We start from the raw sequence: 24061 nt of genomic DNA on the forward strand, positions 1-24061 counted from the left end.
ACCCACTCCTGTCCTGCTGAAGTTTCTCTCTGAAGGAGGTCGAGGCTGTACATACAGACTTGGGGACGCACTACCGGAGATCATCATGCATGTTTTGGTAAGGAAAGGGAGACAGGTTGCAGGGCAAAGCCAAACTCAGTGGACAATGAATGGCATTTCTGTAAAGGGGAGAGGGAAGGGGCAAGGGGGTTAGAGGTCTGCCCTGGAGGGAGGTTTGAGGAATTTTTCTCCCCCCAGAGGGACAGGCATGAGGAGCAGGGAGAAGGGCTAGGAACAGAGATGGGTCCACAAAACAAGGACAGGGTTTTGTTTTAAGATTTTATTTATTTATTTATTTGTCAGAGAGAGAGAGAGACAGCAAGAAGAGGAGCACAAGCAGGGAGAGTGGGAGAGGGAGAAGCAGGCTCTCTGCTGAGCAGGGAGCCTGATGGGGGGCTTGATCACTGGACCTCTGGCTCATGACCTGAGCCAAAGGCAGACGCACAATGACTGAGCCACCCAGGCACCCCAACAAGGACAGGTTTTACTTCATTTGGACGGGGACTTTCCCTTTGGCCTAAGGAAGCAGTCACGTGTCATGTACTATTAATTTTTTCCTTTAAATTGAGATAAAATTTGCATAGCAGAAAAATCACCTTTTTAACTGTTTTAAAATATACAATTCAGTACTTGTTAATACATTTGCACTGCTGTGTGACCACATACCTATAAAATCTCTTGTCCTTCCAGGGCTCTGATTCCCTTTAGCTGCCTCCACCGTTCAATAACATCTCCATTGCCAGACACAGCCATGGATGGAGATGCTAAGGAAGCCAAAAGAACATGCCAGAAAAGGGATATGGTTGTTCCAAAGTCACTCCAGTACTGATGACAGTATCAACACAGCAGCTTCCTGGGGGAGGGGGAAGGTGGCCCAGGAGCTCGGCGCCAGGCCCTGTCTGCAAGCACGCCCTAGCTGCTGGTTAAGACGCAAGGGGGCAGATGGGAGAGAAGCCCCCTCCTGACCCACTGCAAGAGGAAGACCCAGAGGCTCAAGGCGGGGAGGAGGTAGGGGGGACGAGAAGCAGATGGTTCAGGTTACACAGGGAAGTCACGCTCCAGCCCTGCACAGTCTACAGAGTGCCACCAACACCACCGTGAGTGAAATACCGAGTGAAATACCAAACGGCCGCTCCCACGGGAAATGCAAGGATATTTGCCAACCAAGTAATACATAACCTTGTTTCATGTGTGCTTTGTTTTAAAGAGCTTTTATTTAATAGACATTGTTGATCCATTAGCATTGAACTCATGGGCAACAGCGCTGTAATCTCATGCCTGAACTCTCATGCCTGAACGCAGCATATCTAACCCATATATTTTCTCTATAAACAACAGCTCAGCCTTCTTGCGCTCAGGCACCCGACATAGCTCTTGGGCGGTCTTTGTGGGGAACAGTTTCAATAGTGAAATCACCAGCGAAAAGCCCCCAAATGTGAAAATCATGGCACTAAAGAGATCATGAAAACGACACCCATTTACAGGGAGAGAGGCGAGCCGAGAAGCCGAGCGTCACCTCGGTCGGCCTCAGCCAGGTGACAAATTTTTCACCGCTGCACGCTCATGTGTGCAGACGAGTATAAAAGCGCTGTGAGTACTGACTTTGGTGTTACAAATAGACTGTGGTAAGTAGTACAACTCACAGGTTCAGAGCATGCGAGTAATGAACAAACTATGTCTGGTCCACCTGCCCCAGACACATGGTACTTCTGGGTCCTTCCACGGAGATGATAAAGTCAGGGATTAAGCCATTTATTCCTATTTATTCTGAACTACAGGAGTACATTACAGAAACCATTTTTTAAACTTACCTCCGATGTGTGTTGAGAGTCAGCATTTTACCAAGTCAACTTGTTACATGATTCTCACTCAAACCATGATAAAACAGAGTCAGAGGAGTGGGGTTGAGCGTGATATCCACGTTTGCAAAGGGTGAGCAGATAATTCTAGCCAGACCCTTCTACCAGATTGCTTTGAGGATTAAATGTGATAATTGCTGTAAAGACACTGGGTAAGCACCATTGCCTCCAGGTTTCACACCTTTTGATTAGCGAGATGAATGATAGCCACGTGCTCTGTGCTTACCTGCACCCAAATGTAGCTATCCACGGCTTTTAGAACCTTCACGTTGTTTACAGGGTGGATTTCAACCAACAACGTTAAACACTTTGATCCTAGAAAGAAAAAGCAGCTTTTAGTAACGGAAGATCAGAATGTCGTTTGTCATCTTCTCCACTGCAGTCTGAACTTTGAAAGTGTAAATAGGTTACCTATTGTGCTAGCTCTTCCAATGGGAAAAGTAATTTTCTTAAAATTTACTTTGACAGTTCTTAAAACCCACAACAGATGAAGAAAATCTCATGGAGGAGAAACTGATATACATAGAGAGAGGACCAAGCCCCTGCCCATTCCTCAGCCACCTAGCACTGCCTCACAGGCCCTCTAGGCTTCTAAGTCTCAGCAAACACAGCTCCATTCACCATCACTCCCAATTCTGCAGCACAAGGGCAAATAGCCCTTGTGGGTGAAAACGTAAAGATATTTCTAATGCATGACCATGCCCCAGTTGGCAGCTGAAGAGGACAGGGGCCTGGCTTCCCTCTGGGATGGTGGTGGAGCTAAGCTGATACAGACCCACTTAGTTCCTCAGTGTCACACTGCAGTGAATGTCATAAAAGATAACAATGAGGAGGAAGTCCTTGGACACAGACTGGAATAGGATCACCACAGATATCCACATTTAGGCCAACAGTCCTCCTTCCCCAAGATGAAACCTCAGACAAGGAGTTGCCTGAGAGCTGAGTGGTCAGGGGCTTTCTCAAGGCTTTTGAATAAAAATGTACAATTTCAGGACAGCACAGCAGCCTGGAATTGAGTCAATGCCGATTTTCACTATTTAAGAAACTAACCTGACAGCAAATAAAGGCAAAGAATTGAAAACAATTCCTGTGATGTGGTCTTAGGATGGCAAGCACTGGATAGCTTTGTAAACATGCCTTTTAAAGATGATTGAAAAACCAAGACAGTGAGTTACTATGTGGGATCCCAAATATACAAGGACAGAACAAGTGAAAATCAAATATTGCTTGGTCAGTGGTACTTAGAGCTTAGGATAAAATTCCCAGTGACAGGATCAGATGCCAGGTCAAAAGGGCTATCCTTCCAGTAACTGGGACAGAGGTAAAGGTGAGGAGCGTTGGTAATCTACTTGATAACTCAAAAACGAAAAAAAAAAATGTCTCTAGGAATAAGAAAGACATTGGTGTCAGAGTGCCTGGGTGGCTTGGTGGGTCGAGCATCTGACTCTTGATTTCGGCTCAGGTCAGGGTCTCGGGGTTGTGAGACTGAGCCCTACATCGGGCTCCATGCTCAGTAGGGAGCCTGCTTGAGATTCTTTCCCTCACCTTCTCCCTCCCCCTCTGCTGCTTTCCCCACTAACATGTGCTTGTTCTCTCTCCCTCTAATAAATAAATAAAATCTTTTTTAAAAAAAAGATATTAGTGTCAAAGGTGCTTGAGAAGAAAAACAGAAATGCTTTGTGAAATGTGAGAATGAGAAAAAAAGCAATTTTCCTTATTAAGTTATTTTACATTGTGTAAATAATTAAATTAATCATTCCAGTTACAATATTAAGTGGTACAAGCTGACATTTGGCTATTTAATGTCTTCCCCTAAAAGTTTATATATCCCAATTTGGAAAAAAAAATTTTTTACAGGACAGGCAGGGGAACCTCCTCGGAGGAGGAGTAAAAGAATTTAGACTTTTTGCTAGTGAACTTGATAACCAGCCATCAACTAAATTCACCTGACTTTAAAATGGGAGGATTTTCAAGAACAAAAACCATCTTCCTACACTGATTTTCCCTTTTGGGGGGGCAGCCCGACACCTAACTAATAAGCATAATGATAAAAGTAATCATGCAAACAGGAATTTCTCTCAGTAACATACCATGGGCTTTCATGGTGTTATATGACGTATTCTGGATTAGGACTCTAGAGACATCTGTTCCAGTTTACACTCTGCTGCTAACCTAACAGACACTTTTCAGAAAGGACAAAGTATTCCTAGGCTTCCGAGCCCTGTTATTAAAAAAGGCAAAAACTAGAGAATTGGATCTACCGATCTACAACCACTGTCAGTCATGAAAGTCCATGATTCCAAGAAGTGCTTAAAGTCTTAGGAAGTTTGAGAATCCAGATGTCAGTGGAGCCTGGGAGGGCATCACCACAGGGTATGGCAGATCCAGACAGGCTGTGGATATCACAAAAAGTAGAGACAGCAGGAGCAAAAGTGACAATTTGGAAGGATCTTGAGGGCAAGTCACTAAGTGAAATCAGAGAAGGACAAATACCGTATCATTTCTCTAATGCGTGGGCTCCTAGAAAAAGGAAAGAAATCCCCAAGTTCATAGATACAGAAAACAAACTGGCAGTTACAAGAGGTGAGGGTGGAGAATGGAAGAAACAAGTACACTGCTTTGTTTTTTTAAGTTTAAATAAATTGAAAAAAAATTTAAAAAAAATAAACAAAAGCCTAAGGATGGGCATGGCATGGGGAGGGTAGAGGGTGGGCAAAAGAATCTGGTCTGATGCAAGTGAAGACACATGATGCCAAGGTTGGAAGAGTCTAACAGGGTCTGGATCGGAAGCAGCTTTGGTTCCTGGAGCTCCTGAACCAAACCACAGTTCCATGGAGCATCCGCTGCTCTTGACTATAATGGCGCAGGGGGCCTCAGGAGTCTCAGGGCAGTGGCGCCCAGCACATGTGGCTACCCCCATAGCTGCCCGGCAGGCCAGCACTGTGCCTGAGGCAAATGCGACTCCATGGCAGGGTGAAGGGGGCAGCTAGGTCCTGTTCTTCTTCCTTTATCTTTTTTTCTTTAAAGTAAGCTCAATGCCCAACATGGGGCTTGAACTCACAACCCTGAGATCAGAAGCTGCATGTTCTACTGACTGAGCCAGCCAGGCGCCTCCTCTTTTACTGCTTCCTAAACTAAACATTAATCTGCCACAGCCACAGCCAAGAAGAGAAGCACTATGGATAAAAACTGTGTTGCCAAGTTTGTGGACCAAAGGACCTTATCTTGTTCATGTGGAAGATGTTACAGTTTGTCTCAGTTGCAAGGGAAAAATCTCATTATAAGCAACAGAGTGTTAAACATTAGCTCCAGGCAAACTACACTTTATAATCGAATGACTTTTCGGGTCATTCATGGGCAGATAAAATAAGGCTTTCCAAAATATTTGCTCAAAGGACAAAATGCCATAACAAAGTCTACAGTGCTTTCTGGTCCCATCATTTCTGAACTCTTAAATGAACAAAGGCCTTGTAGGGTCTCTATGATCTGCCTATACTTCAGCCCTGTTTTCCTCTGGCTTCAGTTCCTACCACTCTGCCCTTTTTTTTGTTCAGCCTCACTGACCTCCTCGCTATCCTTATCAGCAAGTCCACCAAGTACTCTCTGGCCCCAGGACCTTTGTGCTGGTGGTGTCCGTGTCAGAAGTGTGCCTTCCCCACAGCCGCGCGCTTGCTCCCTCCCTTCATTCAGATCTGTTTAAAGGCTCCCCTAACAGCGCTTCCTAGGATCATCCCTCAAATAAACTAACTGCATTCAGATGCTTGCCTCAGCTCTACTTAGAGAGAAAACCCAAACTAAGACAAGAGGGCTATGATGTGAGGGAGCAGGGAGCGTGAAACAGGAAGGAGAACCCTCCAGCAAGCAGGACCTTATCAAATTCGTGACCACCTCTGGACTTGAGCTGCATGGAGGACACCTCAGAACTATCCACTGCCAGGACAGAAAGGGGAGTATTTATCCTTCTGCTCGTCTTGCCCCCTCATTGGTCACGGCTTGTCCTATGGGGAATCCTTCCCAGCCACTCTTCCAGGCCGCACACGCACAGAGAGTGAGTATTTTCCCACCGGCTCTGGGCAAAAAGCAAGAAGCAGGCCGAGCAGCCGAGTTAAGGTGCTGTCTGTCAAATTCAGTCTGGGCAGCGCAGGTTCTTACTGCAGCAGCTGGCCAGGTGAACTTGTCAGGTGAACTGACAAGACAGAAAGCAGCAGGAAGCCAATACAATACACCTAATGACATTCCTTCTAGTATGTTGAAAGACGTGATCAGATAATCTCACTGGAGGGGCATCAAACTTTAAAGACTGAGTAAACAGACCTGAATGGGATTTTTTTTTTTTTTAAGATTTATTGATTTTAGAGAGAAAGAGAGAGCTGAGGAGAGGGGCAAAGGGAGAGGGAGAGTGCCTCAAACAGACTTCTCATTGGGCACGGAGCCCGATATGGGGCTCATGATCCTGAGATCATAACCCAAGCCAAAACCAAGAGTCAGACGCTTAAATGACTGAGCCACCCAGGAGCCCCCAGAATAGGATTTAATTTAATAAAACTTACAAAGAAGTTCATCTGAAAGTATATTTTATTTTTTTTTAAAAAAGATGTTATATATTTGCAAGAGAAAGAGAGCATGAGTGAGGGGAGGGGCACAGGGAGAGGGAAAAGCAGACTCCCCACTGAGCAGCAAACCTGATTTGGGCTCAATCCCAGAACTCTGGGACCGTGAGGTGAGCCGAAGGCAGATGCTTAGCTGACTGACGCAGGCACCCCTGAAAGTACCTTTTATAACGTACATAATCGTCACTGTTCTGCATGACAATCAGGCATAGCCGGTAAACATCATGTAAAGAATATAGGAGTGCCTGGGTGGCTCAGTGGGTTAAGCCTCTGCCTTCGGTTCAGGTCATGATCTCAGGGTCCTGGGATCAAGCCCCACATCGGGCTTTCGGCTCAGCAGGTAGCCTGCTTCCCTTCCTCTCTCTCTGCCTGCCTCTCTGCCTACTTGTGATCTCTGTCTGTCAAATAAATAAAATATTAAAAAAAAAAAAGAATATAGGTTCCACTGGGTTTGCCAGCAAAATAAAGGTTTCCTGAGGCTAAAAGAAATAAGGGCCAAAAAGGCCTGAGCAGAATTTCTTAAAAATATTTGAGCCAACATTTAAAAATGAAAGTTTTACACAAAAGTTCATACTTCCCTTGGTAAATTGAAAAGCTGGTCCCCTGGGGTTAGAGCCCTCCTCTGAAGATGGGACCAAGCTCCATGGCGTATCGCCACCCACCCCTTAGTCCCCAGAGCTCACCGTACAGGCACCTGCTACTCTCTCTCGTATGCAGAGTGCCTCACCCACTGCAGGAACTCACTTGTTGAGCTCTGGACAGATGGATGGCACAAAATGTTAAAAAGGAGGGAATATCACATAGATAATAAACTACAGAGTGGGTCCTGGCAAATGAGAATTTTTATTTAGAATTGATGGTCTATTCACAGTGTATTAGGTATGGGTTAACGGCTCATCGGATTTAAAAAAAAAAAATGATATTCTTGAAGGGATATGAACCCCTTCCCAGCCCTTTTTACACCACCTTCTGACCACAGGGTTCTAGTATGTTCTCAGTGTTTATTTGTCTGCAGGTGCTAACTGCCTTTTTAATACCTCTACTATTTACTGTCACATTATATTCTGTATTCTTGTTTACTTGAGAAAAAAATTGCAGAACATTTTCATGCTTGACATGACCTTTGCCTTTTTATTCTGAGATAAAGCTATTTGTAAAGTTGCTTGTGATTTGACTTAGTAGTGAATAAATCTTCATCTTTCAACAGGCACTAAAAAAATAGAATGTCATACCTGGTTGAAGCTCGTTCTTTCTTCCTTCTTTAGTAAAATGAACTAAACTTGCCGCTAGTGGAAAAAGAAAAAATAACAAAAAAACCATCCATTAGCAAATGATCCACGCAATGGCTGGTTAAAATCTACCACTTTATACCTGAAGTAAGTGAGTGCTCAAAGGATCTGTCAGTGGATGATTAAGGTAATGCAGAAAGCATTCTTTTTTTTGTAAGTAGACTACACAGATTTTTTAGTTCAAAATTAACCTCCCAAGAGCATCTTTTCCCAGAAAATCATTGTCATAGAATACTCAAATGTTGCAAAAGTTCAAACTCAACAAATGTAGTTTAGTTCTTGACATGTAGCAATAAAAAAGTTCAACTTACCAAGCAAAGTTCTCTCACTGTTGACAGAGCAACTGACAACGTGCAAGTCTTTCTCAAATGTATAGAGATGCTGTAAAAACAAAATGATTTTTTTAATTTGGGAGTTTTGTATTAAAGAACAATTTTAGAATTCAAATTCCCAGTTATCATGGTGGTATCATGTTGGCCAGACATTTTAGTAAAGAACCATCAATTAACCAGTTTATCCATACTGAGAAGTTCCAGATTATTTTTTAAGAGAAAAGTTTGCAACTGTAGGCCATAGGAGGCCCTGAAGCTTAACCATGAGGCAACTTGGCCTAGAGGCTAAAAGCCTAGACCTTGGAGCCAGGCTGGACGTAGGATCAATTTCTAGTTGTGCTACTTGCAGGCTGTGTAACTAAGGACAAGTTGTTGTTGTTCTTCTATTTTTCTTTTTTTAAGATTTTATTTATTTTTTTGAGAAAGAGAGACCACAAGCAAGTGGAGGGACAGAGGGAGAGGGAGAAGCGGACTCCCCACTGAGCAGGGAGTCTAATATGGGCTCCATCCCAGGACCCTAGGATCACGACCTCAGCCAAAGGTAGTCGCTTAACCAACCGGGCCACCCAGGCACCCCTGGACAAGTTATCCAATCTTTCTAATCAGTAAAATAAAAATCACAATACCTATTTCATGAAATCCTTAGAAGGATCAACTGAGATAATCCATACAAAGCACTTATACAATGCCTGTCACCTGTAATAAGCCCTCAGAAGTCAGCTATTATAATTATTGAGAAAATAAAGTTTTAATCAAGTTACCTAACTATGATAACATTTAACTATGTCTAAGAGACTATCACAAGTGCATCTACTGAAAGACTCTGATATTCAGAGTCTTGGCAAAGTAATCTTCTATTTTTACTTACTCTTTTAAAAATTTTCTTGCTGTTTGAAATGTTGCAAGATTCCATTTCCTTATTAAATATTAAAGAAAATGAAAATGGTCATGCAGGAGGATATGATATGCAAATTGAGGAAATGAAGACAATTGCAGTTACATTAGGCAAACTCCCTTACAATACCCTCAGAGGGTAAGAAAAGATCAAGAGTCTTAGACCTAGGGCGCCTGGGTGGCTCAGTGGGTTAAGCCTCTGCCTTCAGCTCAGGTCATGATCTCAAGGTCCTGGGATCGAGCCCCACATTGGGCTCTCTGCTCAGCAGTGAGTCTGCTTCCTCCTCTCTCTGCCTGCCTCTCTGCCTACTTGTGATCTCTCTCTCTCTCTGTCAAATAAATAAAATCTTAAAAAAAAAAAAAAAAAGGAAAAAAAAGAGTCTTAGACCTCAGTAGAGACCAGGCTACGAGAAACAACATGTAGCAGGAGTATTAGGAAGGTAATAATACTTGCAGAGTTACAAAAGCACTGAGAACACACTAGAATCCTATGGCTAGAAGCTGATGAAAAATGTTGTCACAAAATGCTTGATTAGAAAAAGTGAACTTTGAGTGAAAAAGGAGGCTCTCAATTCATGTGAGACACATTTTGGTTTCCCTTGACTCCTACTCTGAGAGATTCTAATCTGCAAGTAAGAAGAATCATGAATGTATACACTTAACTTTTAGTGTTTTACTCTTTTCATTATAAAATGACAAAACATAGTCTCAGTGTTTAAAACATGCAAATACCACCAAATAAAAAAATCAAGCTCTTTGCTATGCTCCTCCATATGAACTCCCTTCCAAAAGGAAACATGCTTGCAATTGACTCTGTAGCCTTCCAGATCTTTTTAATATATATTTATGTTTTCTCATAAGTTTTTAAAAACATAAATGAAATGTATTATTCTGGCAATTTGTTTTGTTTTGTTTTCACATAACAGTATGTTTTGGAGAAACTTCTGTGCCAGTATGTGCTTACAGACTTCTTACTCCCTTACTGTAAGTTGTTTGTACATAGGCACAAAATGAATCCTTCACATTTGCACCAAGAATTAGATAAGACCTGTCTCATCAACCAATGTTCTATGTCTGTGTTGTGGGGAAAAATTAAGGAAAGGAGGCTGGGTTCTATACCTGGATCTTTAAGAAGAAAGAGAAGTGAAATTTAAAGAGAAACAGAACTCAGAGCCAGAGGTTATTATGAGACCCTAAACTTCTGGGAGCATGCAAATCTCAGGAAGTTACTGGACTTCCTACATTCCTACATTCCTACAGAATACTGGATAACTGATTTGAGCCAATTTGCTTAAGTCTCCAAGGACTAAGAAACTTCTGATGACGTTTTGGTCCAGAAGTCCTTGCACTTCATTTACTTATTAATTTTTAAAGATAATGGCACCAAGAGATGGTAAAAGAGAGAAAGAAGGCAAAGAAATAAAAACTAAATTTTTGAAAATGAAATGAGAATCTGTAAAAGGAAAAGGAGGCAGAAAGAAGAAAAAACTCTAAAAACAATAACTAATGAATAATCTATGATTTACAGTGATTTTTACCTCATTTTGTCTGGTTCGGCAGTCATACAATCCAAAGAAGACATTTCCCTTATCATCCTTTAAAAAATTAACCAGATATTTATTATATATCATTGTTAAGGAAGTTAGGATGTTACTCTTAAACCTGCAATAATTCAATCAATATTAGCAATAAGCACTCTAAAGGTAGCATGTCAGAAAGGGACTAAACATTTTTCAGCTAGTAATATGAGCCCAAAGAGTGAAATGGATTCAGAGCATACAGCTCTGTGAATCTGGGGGACACTGTCTAGGAGGTAGTAGAGCATGGCAAAGGAGCAAATGTTTTTGTACTTCCATTTATTTCTTCAAGAAAATATATAAGATAGAGATTGGGAGTGGCTAAAACAAGTCCACGATATTCCTATAAATAAAACTTTTTAAATCATACCATTCTTTAAATGCAGCATACTTGTAGAAGACAGTTTAAACTAATTTTTTAAAAAGATTTTATTAATGTACACCCAACATGGGGCTCAAACTCACAACCCCAAGATCAAGAGTCTCACGCACCACTGACTGAGCCAGCCAGATGCCCCAACTTAAAATAACAATTGAGCAAATAAGTTAGTTAATAAATACAGTATTACATCTGTGCAAAGCAAGCTGGCTACTGAAATTATTCTTTCATGTTTCCCTACCACAGTAATGTTACCGGTAAAGTTACATTTTTATTCCTTAGAACACTTAATATTGAAAACACTTTAAGCAATAATGCCTCAAAAGTTTGAGCATTCTTATGTCTAAAGAGATGATATTGAGTAATCCTATTTAATATGTTCTCAAAGATAAAATCTTACGTATTAATTAGGTTTAAATGTCTTTCACTTGGCATTTTTTCTCCCGCAAAATGGAACTGTCCATTTACTCAAAAAAATCTGAGCACCGAGTCTGAGTGTCAGACATTGTGCACAACTTTTATAAAAAAACAAACAAACAAAAAAATAAAAAAACAAGACATTCCATTAAGACTGAATTCCAATCACCTTATTTAATTTCACAAAATAAAAAATTTGCATTAAAGATCAAATGCCAACAATCTTATTCATTACTCCTCAGTAAGATATAGCATGAAATTCTATTTTAAAAAAGAACATAAATGGTTAAAATAGTAAATTCTACATTACATATATCTTACCACAACTAAAAAAAGAGAATATAGACATACCTTGTAGGTATAAATAATATTTTCATTTCTTTCAACATTTAGTATACGTAAGCTCTCATAATTATTTTCCAAAACACCTAAAATGATAAGAGAATAACAGCAAGTTAATATTTAACAGGGAATTTTTTTTTTTTTTTTTAAGAGAGCGAGCATACACATGAGCAGGGAGGAGGGGCAGAGGGTAAGGGAAAGAAAGAATCTCAAGCAGGCGCCACAGCCAGCATGGAGCCCAACCCAGGGCTCAACCTCATGAACCTGAGGTCATGACCTGAGCCAAAATCAAAAGTCAGATGCTTAATTGACTGAGCCACTCAGGACCCCCAACAGGGACTATTAAAAAAAAAAAAACATATCTAACAAGTAAAAGCCAAGTAAAAAGGAACACATACTGATGATTCCATTATACAGAGTTCTAAAATAGGCAAACTAATCTATTGTGTAAAAGGTCAGAATAGTTGTGACCTTTAGGGAAGAGGAGAGGACTAGTGATTGGGAGGTATGTATAGGGAGGCCTTCCAAGGAGCTGCTAATGCTGCATGTGTTGTATACTGATATTTATTTGGCAATAACTAAATGAGCTGTACACTCTTAACCTACATACTTTGCTGTGTATATCTTACACTTCAGTCAAGTATCTATTAGTTTTGCCATATGCATTTTGAAGCTATGTTGTCAGAGGCATAAGAACTGAGAATTGTTATTGCTTCCTGGTGGATTAACCTATCAGGTTAACTCAGGAGAACTGCCTGATGTCCCAGCAGTCGATTAAAGCAACAAGGTGAAAAAGCAAGTAACAGTCAAGCCTGTTATCCCTCGGCTGTGACAGTATAAGCAAGAGTCCATATCAGAGAAAGCACCAACTTCCCAGTTCACTTCTCCCCATGCAACGACATGCTAGTGGGGGTTCAGGTAGATCGGGGCGGAGAGGTGGGGAATCTCTCACTGCTGAACAAACGCCCTCAACAAAAGACTCCCACAGTGTTGTGGCCTCTGTGGCTCAGGGCAGGGAGAGGGAGAAATGCTAAGAGTGGAAAAGTACTGAGTGAAAGTGGAGAAAAAGATATCTTCAAGGTTCCCCTCCTTTTCCTACGGAGGTAGTATCAACAGAGGTACTTGAGGATGGTCTCTACTGATGGCTCCTGATATGAGGCCTCTGAAGGAAGGTTCCTGGGCTGAGGATACAGCTCTGGATATGAAGACATCCAGCCAGGGGGGTCTGAGTCTTAACTATAACTCCCTTCAGGAACTGCAGCTCACTGGCTAGGCACCAAGTCTGGTTTGGGGAGGGCAGCTTCCCCCGCAGGAGGCCTGCCACGTAAAGCTTTTGCAGTTGCTTAGGGTTGCACATAAAAAAAATCACACATGCTTTTTAAACAGAAGCTGGACGAGTTAACCTTTTTATTTACTATAAAATTTCCTTTATCTTTAATATTTCTGATTTTACATTTACTTTACTGTCAGTATAACAACATCAGCTTTCTTTTGGTTAGCATTCATATAATTTTTTTCTATCCTTTTATTATTACTCTTCCTGTGTCCTTAAACCTAAGATATGTAGTCTTACAAGCAATATCCTTTAGAGTAGGTAGGTAGTCCACTTACATTTTTTTTAAAGATTTTATTTATTTGACAGACAGAGATTACAAGTAGGCAGAGAGGCAGTCAGAGAGAGGAGGAAGCAGGCTCCCCGCTGAGCAGAGAGCCCAATGTGGGGCTCGATCCCAGGATCCTGGGATCATGACCTGAGCTGAAGGCAGAGGCTTTAACCCACTGAGCCACCCAGGTGCCCAGTCCACTTACATTTAATCACCGATATTTGGGGTTTGGATCAATCACATTAAGTTTTCTTTTTTATGTGACTCAATTGTTTTAGTCTTTCCTTGCCTTCTGGATGAATAAAAAATCTACTATTTCATTCTCCTACTTATTATCAGTTATATATTCTTTTCTAGTCTTTCATTAGTCACCCCAAAGATTACAATACAAATCCTTGACTTGCTACATTTTCATACTATGTGATGCCAAGAAATGTGAAGGAACTGAAACTCTCATACACTGTTAAAAGGAATGTAAATTGGAAAACTCGTAGCTACTGAAGCTGAACATATATGCAGTGGAAATATACATGTATTTCAGCAAATGACACATGTAACTTCTGTAGCACTCTGATTCATCGTAGCCTGAACTGGAAATCCAAAATATTCATCAAGTAAAAAGAATGAATAAATTGTGGGATATCAAACAATGGACTATTGTACAACAATCATAATAAATAACTCGCTGTAACATACAATATAAATAATAGCCAAAAAAGCCCAGTTAGTTCCCCCCTCCTAAGAAAGGTATAAACTACATGATTTAATTTATGTGAAATGAATCTATGATGCTAGATGAATGATTGCTGGAAAGGAACATGAAGGGGAACTTTGCGGTTCTATTAATGTTCTCTTTCCCGCTCTGATTGCTCGTTACATGGATGTGTTTCACTTTGTGAAAATCAACCAAGCTGTGCATTTATGATTTGTGTACTTTTCTGTATGAAAGCCATACTTTAACTCAAAGAGAGAAAGATTCTTTACACAAAACATTTAACTTGAAAGTTAATTCACCATCATGTTTCAGCTAAAATTTTAGTATATTCCTCTCAATTCTATAATTCAAGGATTTAAACATTAGTAGATACAGCTTTGGTAATTATCATCAATTAGACAGAAATACATTTCCTCAGTTTCCTCAAAATCAAATTGCTTAAACTTGAGTCATTTTCCCTACACAGGAATAGTGTTTTAGATGTTAAAATATTATGTTAGGGGGGCCCGGGTGGCTCAGTCATGTGTTTGCCTTTGGCTCAGTTGATGATCCCAGGGTCCTGGGATCGAGCCCCTCAATGGGCTCCCTGCACAGCGAGAATCCTACTTCTCCCTTTCCCATACCCCCTGCTCATGTTCCCTCTCTTGCTGTCTCTCTTTTCATTAAATAATAAAATCTTTTAAAAAAATTTAAAAAATACTATATTGATTATGACAAGTTTCAATATTCAGACAAAACATATGCAAAGTATTCTACAACTCAGGGCAAATTTCAGTTTGTATTCTTGAATAAAAAAGAACAGAACAGCGGATGCCTGGGTGGCTCAGTCAGCTGAGCAAATGACTCTTGATTTCAACTCAGGTCATGATCTCAGGGTGGTAAGATCGAGCCCTGCATTAGGCTCCATGTTGCGTGAAACCTGCTTAAGATGTTCTCTTTCCCTCTTCTGCTGCCCCTCTCTCCCCACAAAAAAGGAAAAAACAGGATAAAAAACAAGGATAATTGGTGACCTAGACCCTTGCACTGGAGTTGGGGGTGGGAAACATTTGAAAAGACAAAGAGCAGATTTTACAGAAAGTTAAAGAATCATCCTGACATCTTCCCCACCCCTCCCAGGAAGAAGCTGCCTGGGTCTTCCAGGGGTCAGGCAAAGGGAGTGGGGAAGTGCTGTTTTTGGTGTTTTGTTTTGTTTTGTTTTTTAATACAAAATACACTTTTTTTTAAAGATTTTATTTATTTGACAGAGAGAGATCACAAGTAGGCAGAGAGGCAGGCAGAGAGAGAGAGAGGAGGAAGCAGGCTCCCCACTGAGCAGAGAGCATGATGCGGGGCTCAATCCCAGGACCCTGAGATCATGACCTGAGGCGAAGGCAGAGGCTTTAACCCACTGAGCCACCCAGGCACCCCAAAATACACTTTTAAATACACTTTAACGTACTTTAATACACTTATCGAGCTGTCAGACACACTTTCCACTAATGAAAAATAAGGATAATCACCTAGTCTCTTCGGAGAACAGTATGATTCAATAGCTTATTGCTAAATAGCACTGAACAATTTACAGATTTCTTTCTATCTCACCCATACCGTGTCAGGAATTAAAGGCCCACTGTACTAAGAGAACAATTGAGTTCCAGTGAGGTTCTGATACTTGTTCAATATCCTATCGAGAACATGGCACTGACTAATCTCAAGCCTAGAAAAAAACATGAGCAGAATGAACTAAGTTTTCTGTATCATGCTTACAATGGGACAAGGGATAATTACTGAAAAACCATCTAAGGTAGATTTTGTAGACATCCAAAGAGAATTTCAGGGAGTTACTTTTCATCCTGCACATGACTCAAAACTTCTGGAATGCAATGTGTCAATATTTTGAGGGTTATTTTTTTCTTTCAAGATTATAAGGATGCTGGTAGAGACCTCTCAAAAGTATACTTAAAAGGTTTCAGCTAAGATAAGAAACTCCTTTACAAGAAATCTTGCCAAGAAAATTCAATTTACTTGCACAAGCACATCTATTTTCAAAACACTAAACAATTAAGAGAAAAAAAATCCCGAAGTACAGTTTATAACAAATGATATATGCTTGTTCCATTAAACCAGTGGTTCTCAACTCTGGCTTTAGGTTACAATGATTCGGAGAGATTTAAAAGTACACAGATGGGGACGCCTGGGTGGCTCAGTTGGTTAAGCGACTGCCTTTGGCTCAGGTCATGATCCCAGCATCCTGGGACTGAGTCCCAGGTCGGGCTCCTTGCTCGGCAGGGAGCCTGCTTCTCCCTGTGCCTCTGCCTGCCATTCTGCCTGTCTGTGCTCACTCTCTCTCCCTCTCTCTCTCTGACAAATAAATAAATAAAATCTTTAAAAAAAAAATGTGCACAGATGTCTGAGACCTACCCCAAATAACCTGATTTTACTAGCCTGGGTGGGGAGCCCAGTCTCTAAGGTGTGTGAGTGTCTTTTTTTTTTTTTTTTTTAATTCTCCATGTAATTGTAATGTGTAGCCAGGGTTGAGAACCACTGAACTACATATTCGTACAATCTGTTAAACAATATCCATTAGACAGCATAACTAGGACCAGGTTATAATGTAACCATGACAAAGTTGAAATAAATGATAAAATCCACTGGCGTGGATCTGTTAGGTAGTAATAACTGTAGTCTTAAAATTATCCTGTAATGAAGTACTTGGTTCTCATCTCAAGAACATTTGAATTAGACAAATTTGGCAATGTTGGAAATCCAGAGACCAGTGTCTCACCACACGCTATTAACCCATCAGCCCTTCCTCCCCGGATTAGTTGCTCATGGTTTAGACACACCCTTCTGAAAGGAGTATTCAATAACCTCTTTGCTTATTCATTCTGACTCTTCTCCTAGTAGTTTATTGCTGGAAAGTCCAGAGGAGGAAGTTTAGCAATTCAAATGAGGAAATGTGGTTTAATTTTACAGTTCAGTGTCCTCAAAGCTCATGAAGAAAAAATGTAGATACTTGCATAAGTAAACCTATTAGAGAAAAGGAGAGTACCTCAATACTAAAGCTGCTGGCAAGTTATAGTTCATGTCAAATTAAAGCTGAAAAAAAAAATTAAAGCTGGTTGGTCATATAATCTTGTCCATTTCAAGCTCTTTGCTAAACACAAGTGATTTCACTTTATAGGAAGATGTTAGCCACATGTGTAAATTTTGTTCCCAACATCTTTGAGACAAAAATCAGATAAAAGTGTTTGTCTTCGAGTGACCATACTAGGAAGAGGCAGGGGGAGTCATCTCAGAGCCTGATACAAAAATTTGAATTGATTCCTTTTATATAGATAAGGAGGTGCTAAAATATGATTCTACTTATGACAAGTCTATTCTGCAAATAATTCACATAAATCCTTGGCTCAACATGACCAGATATTATAATTCCTAAACTTAAAAACATCATTATGTGATTTATACCCATATTCTGAATAAAATGAAAAAAAGCAAGGATGGGGTGATTAGCTAAGCAACAAAAAGGCATGAGAATTAGAAAAGGAGACTAGGAAGGTAGGGGAAAGTGAAGGAGAGAATATTAACGATAAAAACAATCTGTCAAAACCAGAACTCTGGCCCCCAAAACCTGTCTGCGGGGTGGTGGGATGGGGTATACAGGAGGCAATAAGAAAATATTATTCTTAAATCAGTCACCTGATAAAATATATCACTTCTTTGGTAAAGACGAATGATTACAGTATCTGAAAGATGAATCAATCTGGTGTATCACAGGTCCAAGAGTAATCAGAGCAGACAAGAAAATACAGGCAAGAAAACCTACCTACATTCTTTCTGGTCTTAAACACATATGACATTTAAACCTTAGAAAATTTGCAGACTGCAGACTCTTTCTTAGTTTCTTGATATTGATACATGACAGTAGAGAATTAAGCACTGGCTAAAAAATTAATACATAAAATCCATTGTGTTGCTATATAGCAGTAACAGCTAGAACATGTAATTTTTTAAGTATACCATTTATAGAAGCAACATAATATCACAACAATCTAAAGATAAGTCTAGCAATAAGTGTTCAGGACTTTCATGAAGAAAATTCTAAGACTTAGAGTCATAAAGAGAAAAAAGAGAGTCATAAAGAGGATCTAGCTAAAAGTAAATTATACTTGGTTCACAGTTGTAAGACTTAATATTGTAAAGATGTCAATTCTCCCAAAGCTGATGTACAGATTCAATGCAACTCAAAATTCCAACAGACGTTTTGGTGAAATCTGATAGGCAGAATCCAAATACATATTTGAGGATGAAAGGGCATTGGATAGATGAGATAGTCCTGGGGACTGCAAAGGTGAGGAGGCTTACTCCATCAGTTTTAAGACTTATCATAAAGACAGTTATTAAAATGTCTTAAGTTGACAAAAGGAACAAAATTAAGAACCCAGGAAAGGGGACCCACACATATGTGGAAACTTGATATGTGACAGAAGTGGCTTTGCTGTCAATGAGAAGAAGTAGGTCTATTTGGTTACTGATATGAGAGCTAGTAATATAGAAACCCAATAGAATTTACAAAAGGAATTTTAACACATGTTAAATTTAACACATAACAATGAAGCAAAACCATTTACCCACCACCACGCTTAAAAACAGAACACTATGAAGACTCTTGAAGGCTCTTGTGGCCCCATCTGATTCCTACCTCATATCACATACAGAAACAAATACCAGATGGATTAAAAAACAAAATGGAAAGACCAAAACTTTTAGAAGTTAATTTAAAAATGTCTTCATGACCCCTAAATAGGAGAGGATTTCTTTAAAATATCCAAAAAAGTACAAACCAGAAAGTAAAAGACTCATAAATTAGACTACATTAAAATTAAACACCCTCCTTTATCAAAGGCACCACCACTACAAACTGGGAAAAAAAAAAGGTTAGAAGAAATATTTGCAACACATACGATGAACAAAGGATTAGAATCCAGAACAAAGAAACCGTAAAAGTCAATAAAAAAAAAAACACACAATAGAAAAATGGACAGGATGAACAGACATCTCGTAAAGGGAAACTTAAAAGGTCGATAAATATAGAAAGATGCTAAACCTCAGACCACAGTGAAATAACATTTAGACTCTCCAGTTCAACAAAAAAATTAAAGGTCTGGAAATATCAAGAGCTTGTGAGGATACAGAGTACAAAAACTTTTCTATACCACGAACGGGATTGTCAGTAAATACGAATGCCTTGGAAAACAATTTGGTAGTGCTCAGGAAAAGTGAACACGTGCACAGCCTGTGACTCAGCAACTCTAGCCAGACAACCATCCTGGAGAAACTTGGGCATGTGTGCCCTAGGAGACAGGCTTAAGAAAGTGAGCAAAACCGGGACACCTGGGTGGCTCAGTTGGTTAAGCCAGCTGCCTTCGGCTCAGGTCATGATCCCAGGACCCTGGGATCGAGTCTTGCATCGGGCTCCTTGCTCAGTGGGGAGCCTGCTTCTCTCTCTGCCTCTGCCTGCCACTCTTGCCTGCTTGGGTGTGCTCGCGCTCTCTCTGACAAATAAATAAATAAAATCTTAAAAGAAAAGAAAAGAAAGTGATAAAACCCACCAACTGTAATAGCAACCCCCAGAAACTCCCCAAATGTCGCTACCAGAAAAAGATAAGCAAAGTTAGGAAGCACCCTGAGACTGGGGAGTATCCAGGATATTTACCAGGGAAGGTTCAGTGAAGTGGGATTAATACTTGGAGGAGGAAAGGGAAGGAGGAAGGTCCACAAAGCGGGAGAAGCTGAGCTACAGCAACGTCGGGTAACTTTGGAATCCCCCAGGAGAGAGGCTCTTACACTGAAATGGATTGTCAAAATTGTCCTGTGTTGAGTCAAAATGGCCAGGCCTTGATACCCCACCTCAGTCCCTAATTAAATGTGGGCCACGTGCAAAATGTCCTGACTCTGGATGAGAAAGTCCTCCGTAGATGGCAATCCCTGAAGGGGCCAACATCTGAAGCTTATCTCCCTCACAGCACTTGGGACAAGCTCTTCCTTGAAAGGAAGATCTAGGCGTGCCTGGGTGGCTCAGTCGTTAAGCATCTGCCTTCAGCTCAGGTCACGATCCCAGCGTCCTGGGATCGAGCCTCATATCTGGCTCCCTGCTCCGAAGAAAGCCTGCTTCTCCCTCTCCCACTTCCCCTGCTTGTGTTCCTTCTCTCACTGTCTCATTCTCTCTCTCTCTGTCAAATAAATAAAATCTTTAAAAAAAAAAAAAAAAGAAAAAGAAAGAAAGAAAAGAAGATCTAAGCATGTCCACCACCATGTGTGATGTATATCCACACTTTGGAATACGATACATCAGTGATGGTAAGTGACCTATAGCAGTCAATGTGGATACTGAAAAGAAAAAAAGCAAAAAAGAATGCATATAGTGTTCTTCCATTTAAAGTTCACAAACAAGCAAAATGAAATGATACTTTGCATAGGGGGCTATACATACAGGTTAAAACTACAAAGAAGATAAAAATGCAAATGGTTGTTACCACTAGGAGAGGATAGAGAATTAGGATCAGATCCGGAAACACAAGAGCCTTCAAAAGTCTTGATAATCGCTCTTTTTTTTAAATAGATTTATTTGAGAGTGAGAGAGTATGTATGCACGAGTGGAGAGAGGGGCAGAGGGAAAGAGCTCAATGAGACTCTGCACTGAGTATGAAGCCCAACGGGAGGCTTGGTATCAGGGCCCTGAGATCATGACTTGAGCTAAAATCAAGAATCAGACACTCAACCGACTGAGCCACCCAGGTGCCCCTGATATTGTTCTATTTTTTAAAGTGAGTGTGTGGTTTTGTTTTTTGTTATTTATAGGATACGTGTGTTAAAATATTCTTTGGTGTAATTGTTTTAGTCTTTAAAAGAAATACTTTTTCCACTTATTTCAAGAGAGATTATTTTCCAAAAGTTCAACCCAGAACCAGGAGCATTATGTAGTAACCAAATCTGGTCTCCTTACTCTTTAACCCCTAGTTGTCTAAAATATTATCCCACAGGCACTGAATATCCATGGCTAACTTAGCCTCACTCCCTGGTCATTTTGCCAGGAATATGTCATACTTAGTGAGTATTACTTTGCACCAATAAGAAATCTCCAATTGTATTTGTTGATGTAAAAATATTATGGCTTCAAATTGAGATAGCGTGTGTGCAGAGAGACATTTCAATGGTATAATTACTTATAATTTTCATTTGAAAAGCTGAGACTTTGAAAGGAAAATAATTTGCCAAATGTATGGAGTAATAGCCATGCTAGAAATAAAATAGAATCCCAGATTCCCCTGCCAGTGCTCCCAATTAGAGAAGAGGAATTAACTGGGTTTTTTGGGGCTCCCTCCCACTGGTGATCATCGGGAGTTAACAATTCTCTTAGCATAACAGAGCTAATGATCTTGCCAAGGAGTTCTGCAAGCGCAAAATACTACCAGTATTAGAAAAAGCTGGTATTTCTAGTAGGTTTACCTTTTGAGGACCTAAGTTCACCTGTGGTTTAGTGGAATGTCAATATAAGTTTAGGTCTCTTCACAAAAAGGCACAGGAAAGCGAAAGGCTAGCTGGTTCACACACAGCTTTTTCAATCACAACACACATCGTGGAAACATTAGACTGTGGCATTTCATACTTCACCAGCTTTTCATTTGCAGACACCTGCCATTTAGCTCTAGAGTGTGAAAACTCAGGGAAAGGACTACTCTGTGGTGGACCGGAGGCATGGAGCTGCCTATTGTATTTTAAAAAGTTAAACCTTCAAGACCTCATCAGGAGACTTCGATTTTTTCCCCCCAAAAAAGCAAAATTTTACTAATAATGATACCTCAGCAAACTCAAGCCTTGAGCTATACAAACGGGACTCCTTATTTGGAACTAATAACCAATAGCCAAGACAAAGTACCCTACACATAATTCGGCTAAAGCCACAGGATAGTGTGAAGGTATAAGGTAGGGAGAGAAAACTCTCATCACAGTTAAGGGGGAAGAAACTGTAGATATGAAGATAAGCCTTCTAAAAACACCCTCCAGCTGTCTACAGTGTTTAAGGAAAAACACACTGAAGTAGATAGCTCCTATGTACAAGGCAGGATCCAGGGTATGACAGCTTTGAAGCTAAATTTAAACCTTGAGGATGAATCATTATTTACAGCAAACTTCTTAAAAAGAAAAAAAAAATGTGAGAAATCACAGAGTTCTCCTTTTTTAAAGTTTTGATTGATCAGTGCTGGAAAGTCTCAAAAGTCACTTTTGCCTTCCTCACCAAAACCAAAACAAAGGATTTTTGAGACGGATGAAAAGTAACGCCTCAACTGTGAAGGAAGTATTCTCATGGACCCTGAGGAAGCTGGACAGCAAACCTGACCATGGCTGTATCACACCCCTCTTTGTTAGCTGGCTCAGGTGCTGTTATGCTCTGGGTTAGTGGCGACGGGCTTGGTGCCTCTTTGGGAAACAGCAGGCTCCAGTTCACTGCTCACAGCCTGAAAGCAGACCCCTGCCCTCTGGCACTCACATCTGAAATGGCATGTCCCCTAAATCATGGACAGGGTTCACACAGAAGCATCTCACAAAAGTGAAGACAGACTGGGCAACTGTTAGGTATTTTTATGGTGGTTTTCTTCGTGGCCATCACTCATCTTTTCTCCTAACGCAACAACTTTCAGGAGCCCCCAGTCTTGGCAGAGCCCCTACAGGGCTGGCGAACCCTCCCCGGCAGCTGAGATGTGAATGAAGCATAGAGAAAACCCTGTCCTACTCTTTGCAGCCTTGGGCCAGAGGAAGGCGGTCTTGGCAGCTGCTCCTCCACGCCCTACCCTGACGAGATGATGCTGAGGTACCACTAGGGTCCCCGGCCTTTCTGTTAAAGGTGGCTGGCTGGGCAACAAGTGAGCCAGAAGCTGGAGGACTCGCTAGAAGAAGCAGCGCAGTACAGCCACGGCCATGCCCCGGGCCGCCCCTGACCTTCACCCAGTGGCCGGGGTGAGGGAGGCAAAGCCGCGACTCCAAACAGGGAAGAAGCTCACCCCTTCCGCACCAACCTTCACAGGTTGGCAGGGGCCGCGGGCGACCCCGGCCCCTCCGGTCGACGCCCCGACCTCGGCCCCGCCCGGGAGCCCCCGAGCTGAGAACGACTCAGACTCCACCCCCTCGCCGGCTCCCACCTGCCCCCACCCCGACCGGACGCGCGCCTCCAGCACCTGGGCCGCCGCCTCGGGCCCCGGGGGCCGCCGATGCCGCCCGCTGCGACCGCAGCCACGGGAGCACGTCCTTCCGCAGGTCGAAGTCGGAGACCAGACGGAGAGCCATCGCCCGGACGCGGCCACCGGGCGGCTCGGGCCCCGCGCCGCGGGCATTCCCGGCCCTCCGCGCGCCACCTCGCCCTGCTCCCCCGGCGCCCGCCCCTCCTTCCTCTCCCCCGCCTCCCCGCGCCCGCCGCTTTCGGTTCTGCTGCGGCCCGGCCCGGGGGAGCCCGGAGCGCCGCCTCCTCCAGGCCTGCTGCGGGCTGAGCACGCCGGGCTGGGGAGGGGGAAGGCGGCGGCGGCGCAGAGCCCAGGACCCGAACCTTCCACGTGCGTCCTTCCGGCGGGGCAGTGGAAGGATCTGCTGTTCAGGGGCCGTGGAGGTGTCGCTAAACCAATGGTTTCTAAACTATGCTGCACGTTAGATGTGGGCGCTAGGCTTACTTTTCTTCTTCTTTTTTAAATCTTCGGGTGTTTCCTCTGTGCAGCAAAGTTGGAAACCACTTGACAAGACAGAGATATTTCAGCTAGTTCATCTGAGAAGGTTCTAGTTGATCGCAGGGGCAGAAGCCTGCAGCATTTTGGGCTATTGGACCCAGCTTCAGGGAGATGATATTTAATTAGCAGTATTTAGGTAGCAGCAGGGAGCAAGCATGTGAAGTCGGTTCTATTTTGAGAGATAGGTAGACATTGGAAAGGGTTAACAGTCTTGGCACAAACAGGTCCTCTGCCTGTTCAAGAGGTTCC

At 41.8% G+C, this 24061-nt stretch overlaps 1 protein-coding gene across 9 annotated transcripts in view; it reads right to left on the reverse strand.

Moving 5' to 3' along the window:
- LOC101687840 (gamma-secretase activating protein) overlaps positions 1 to 23593 on the reverse strand; it is an 83290-nt gene extending 59697 nt beyond the window's left edge. For 4 of the 9 annotated variants that reach the window (XM_045089709.1, XM_045089708.1, XM_045089706.1 and 1 more), the window contains exons 1-6: positions 23273 to 23508; positions 11748 to 11824; positions 10562 to 10618; positions 8109 to 8178; positions 7741 to 7794; positions 2125 to 2213 (exon numbers count right to left, since the gene is read on the reverse strand). In XM_045089709.1, coding sequence (XP_044945644.1) covers positions 2125 to 2213; positions 7741 to 7794; positions 8109 to 8178; positions 10562 to 10618; positions 11748 to 11824; positions 23273 to 23381 — 456 coding nt within the window. In that variant the 5' untranslated portion in view covers positions 23382 to 23508. Of the gene's footprint in view, positions 1 to 2124; positions 2214 to 7740; positions 7795 to 8108; positions 8179 to 10561; positions 10619 to 11747; positions 11825 to 23272 lie in introns of all 9 variants that reach the window. The other 5 variants (XR_006609602.1, XR_006609601.1, XM_045089707.1 and 2 more) reach the window with 3 other exon arrangements.
- Between the last annotated feature and the right edge of the window lie 468 nt (positions 23594 to 24061).

Source organism: Mustela putorius, unplaced genomic scaffold (assembly GCF_011764305.1).
Source record: "Mustela putorius furo isolate JIRA1106 unplaced genomic scaffold, ASM1176430v1.1 tig00003845_pilon_pilon_pilon, whole genome shotgun sequence".
NCBI classification, from domain to species: Eukaryota; Metazoa; Chordata; class Mammalia; order Carnivora; family Mustelidae; genus Mustela; species Mustela putorius.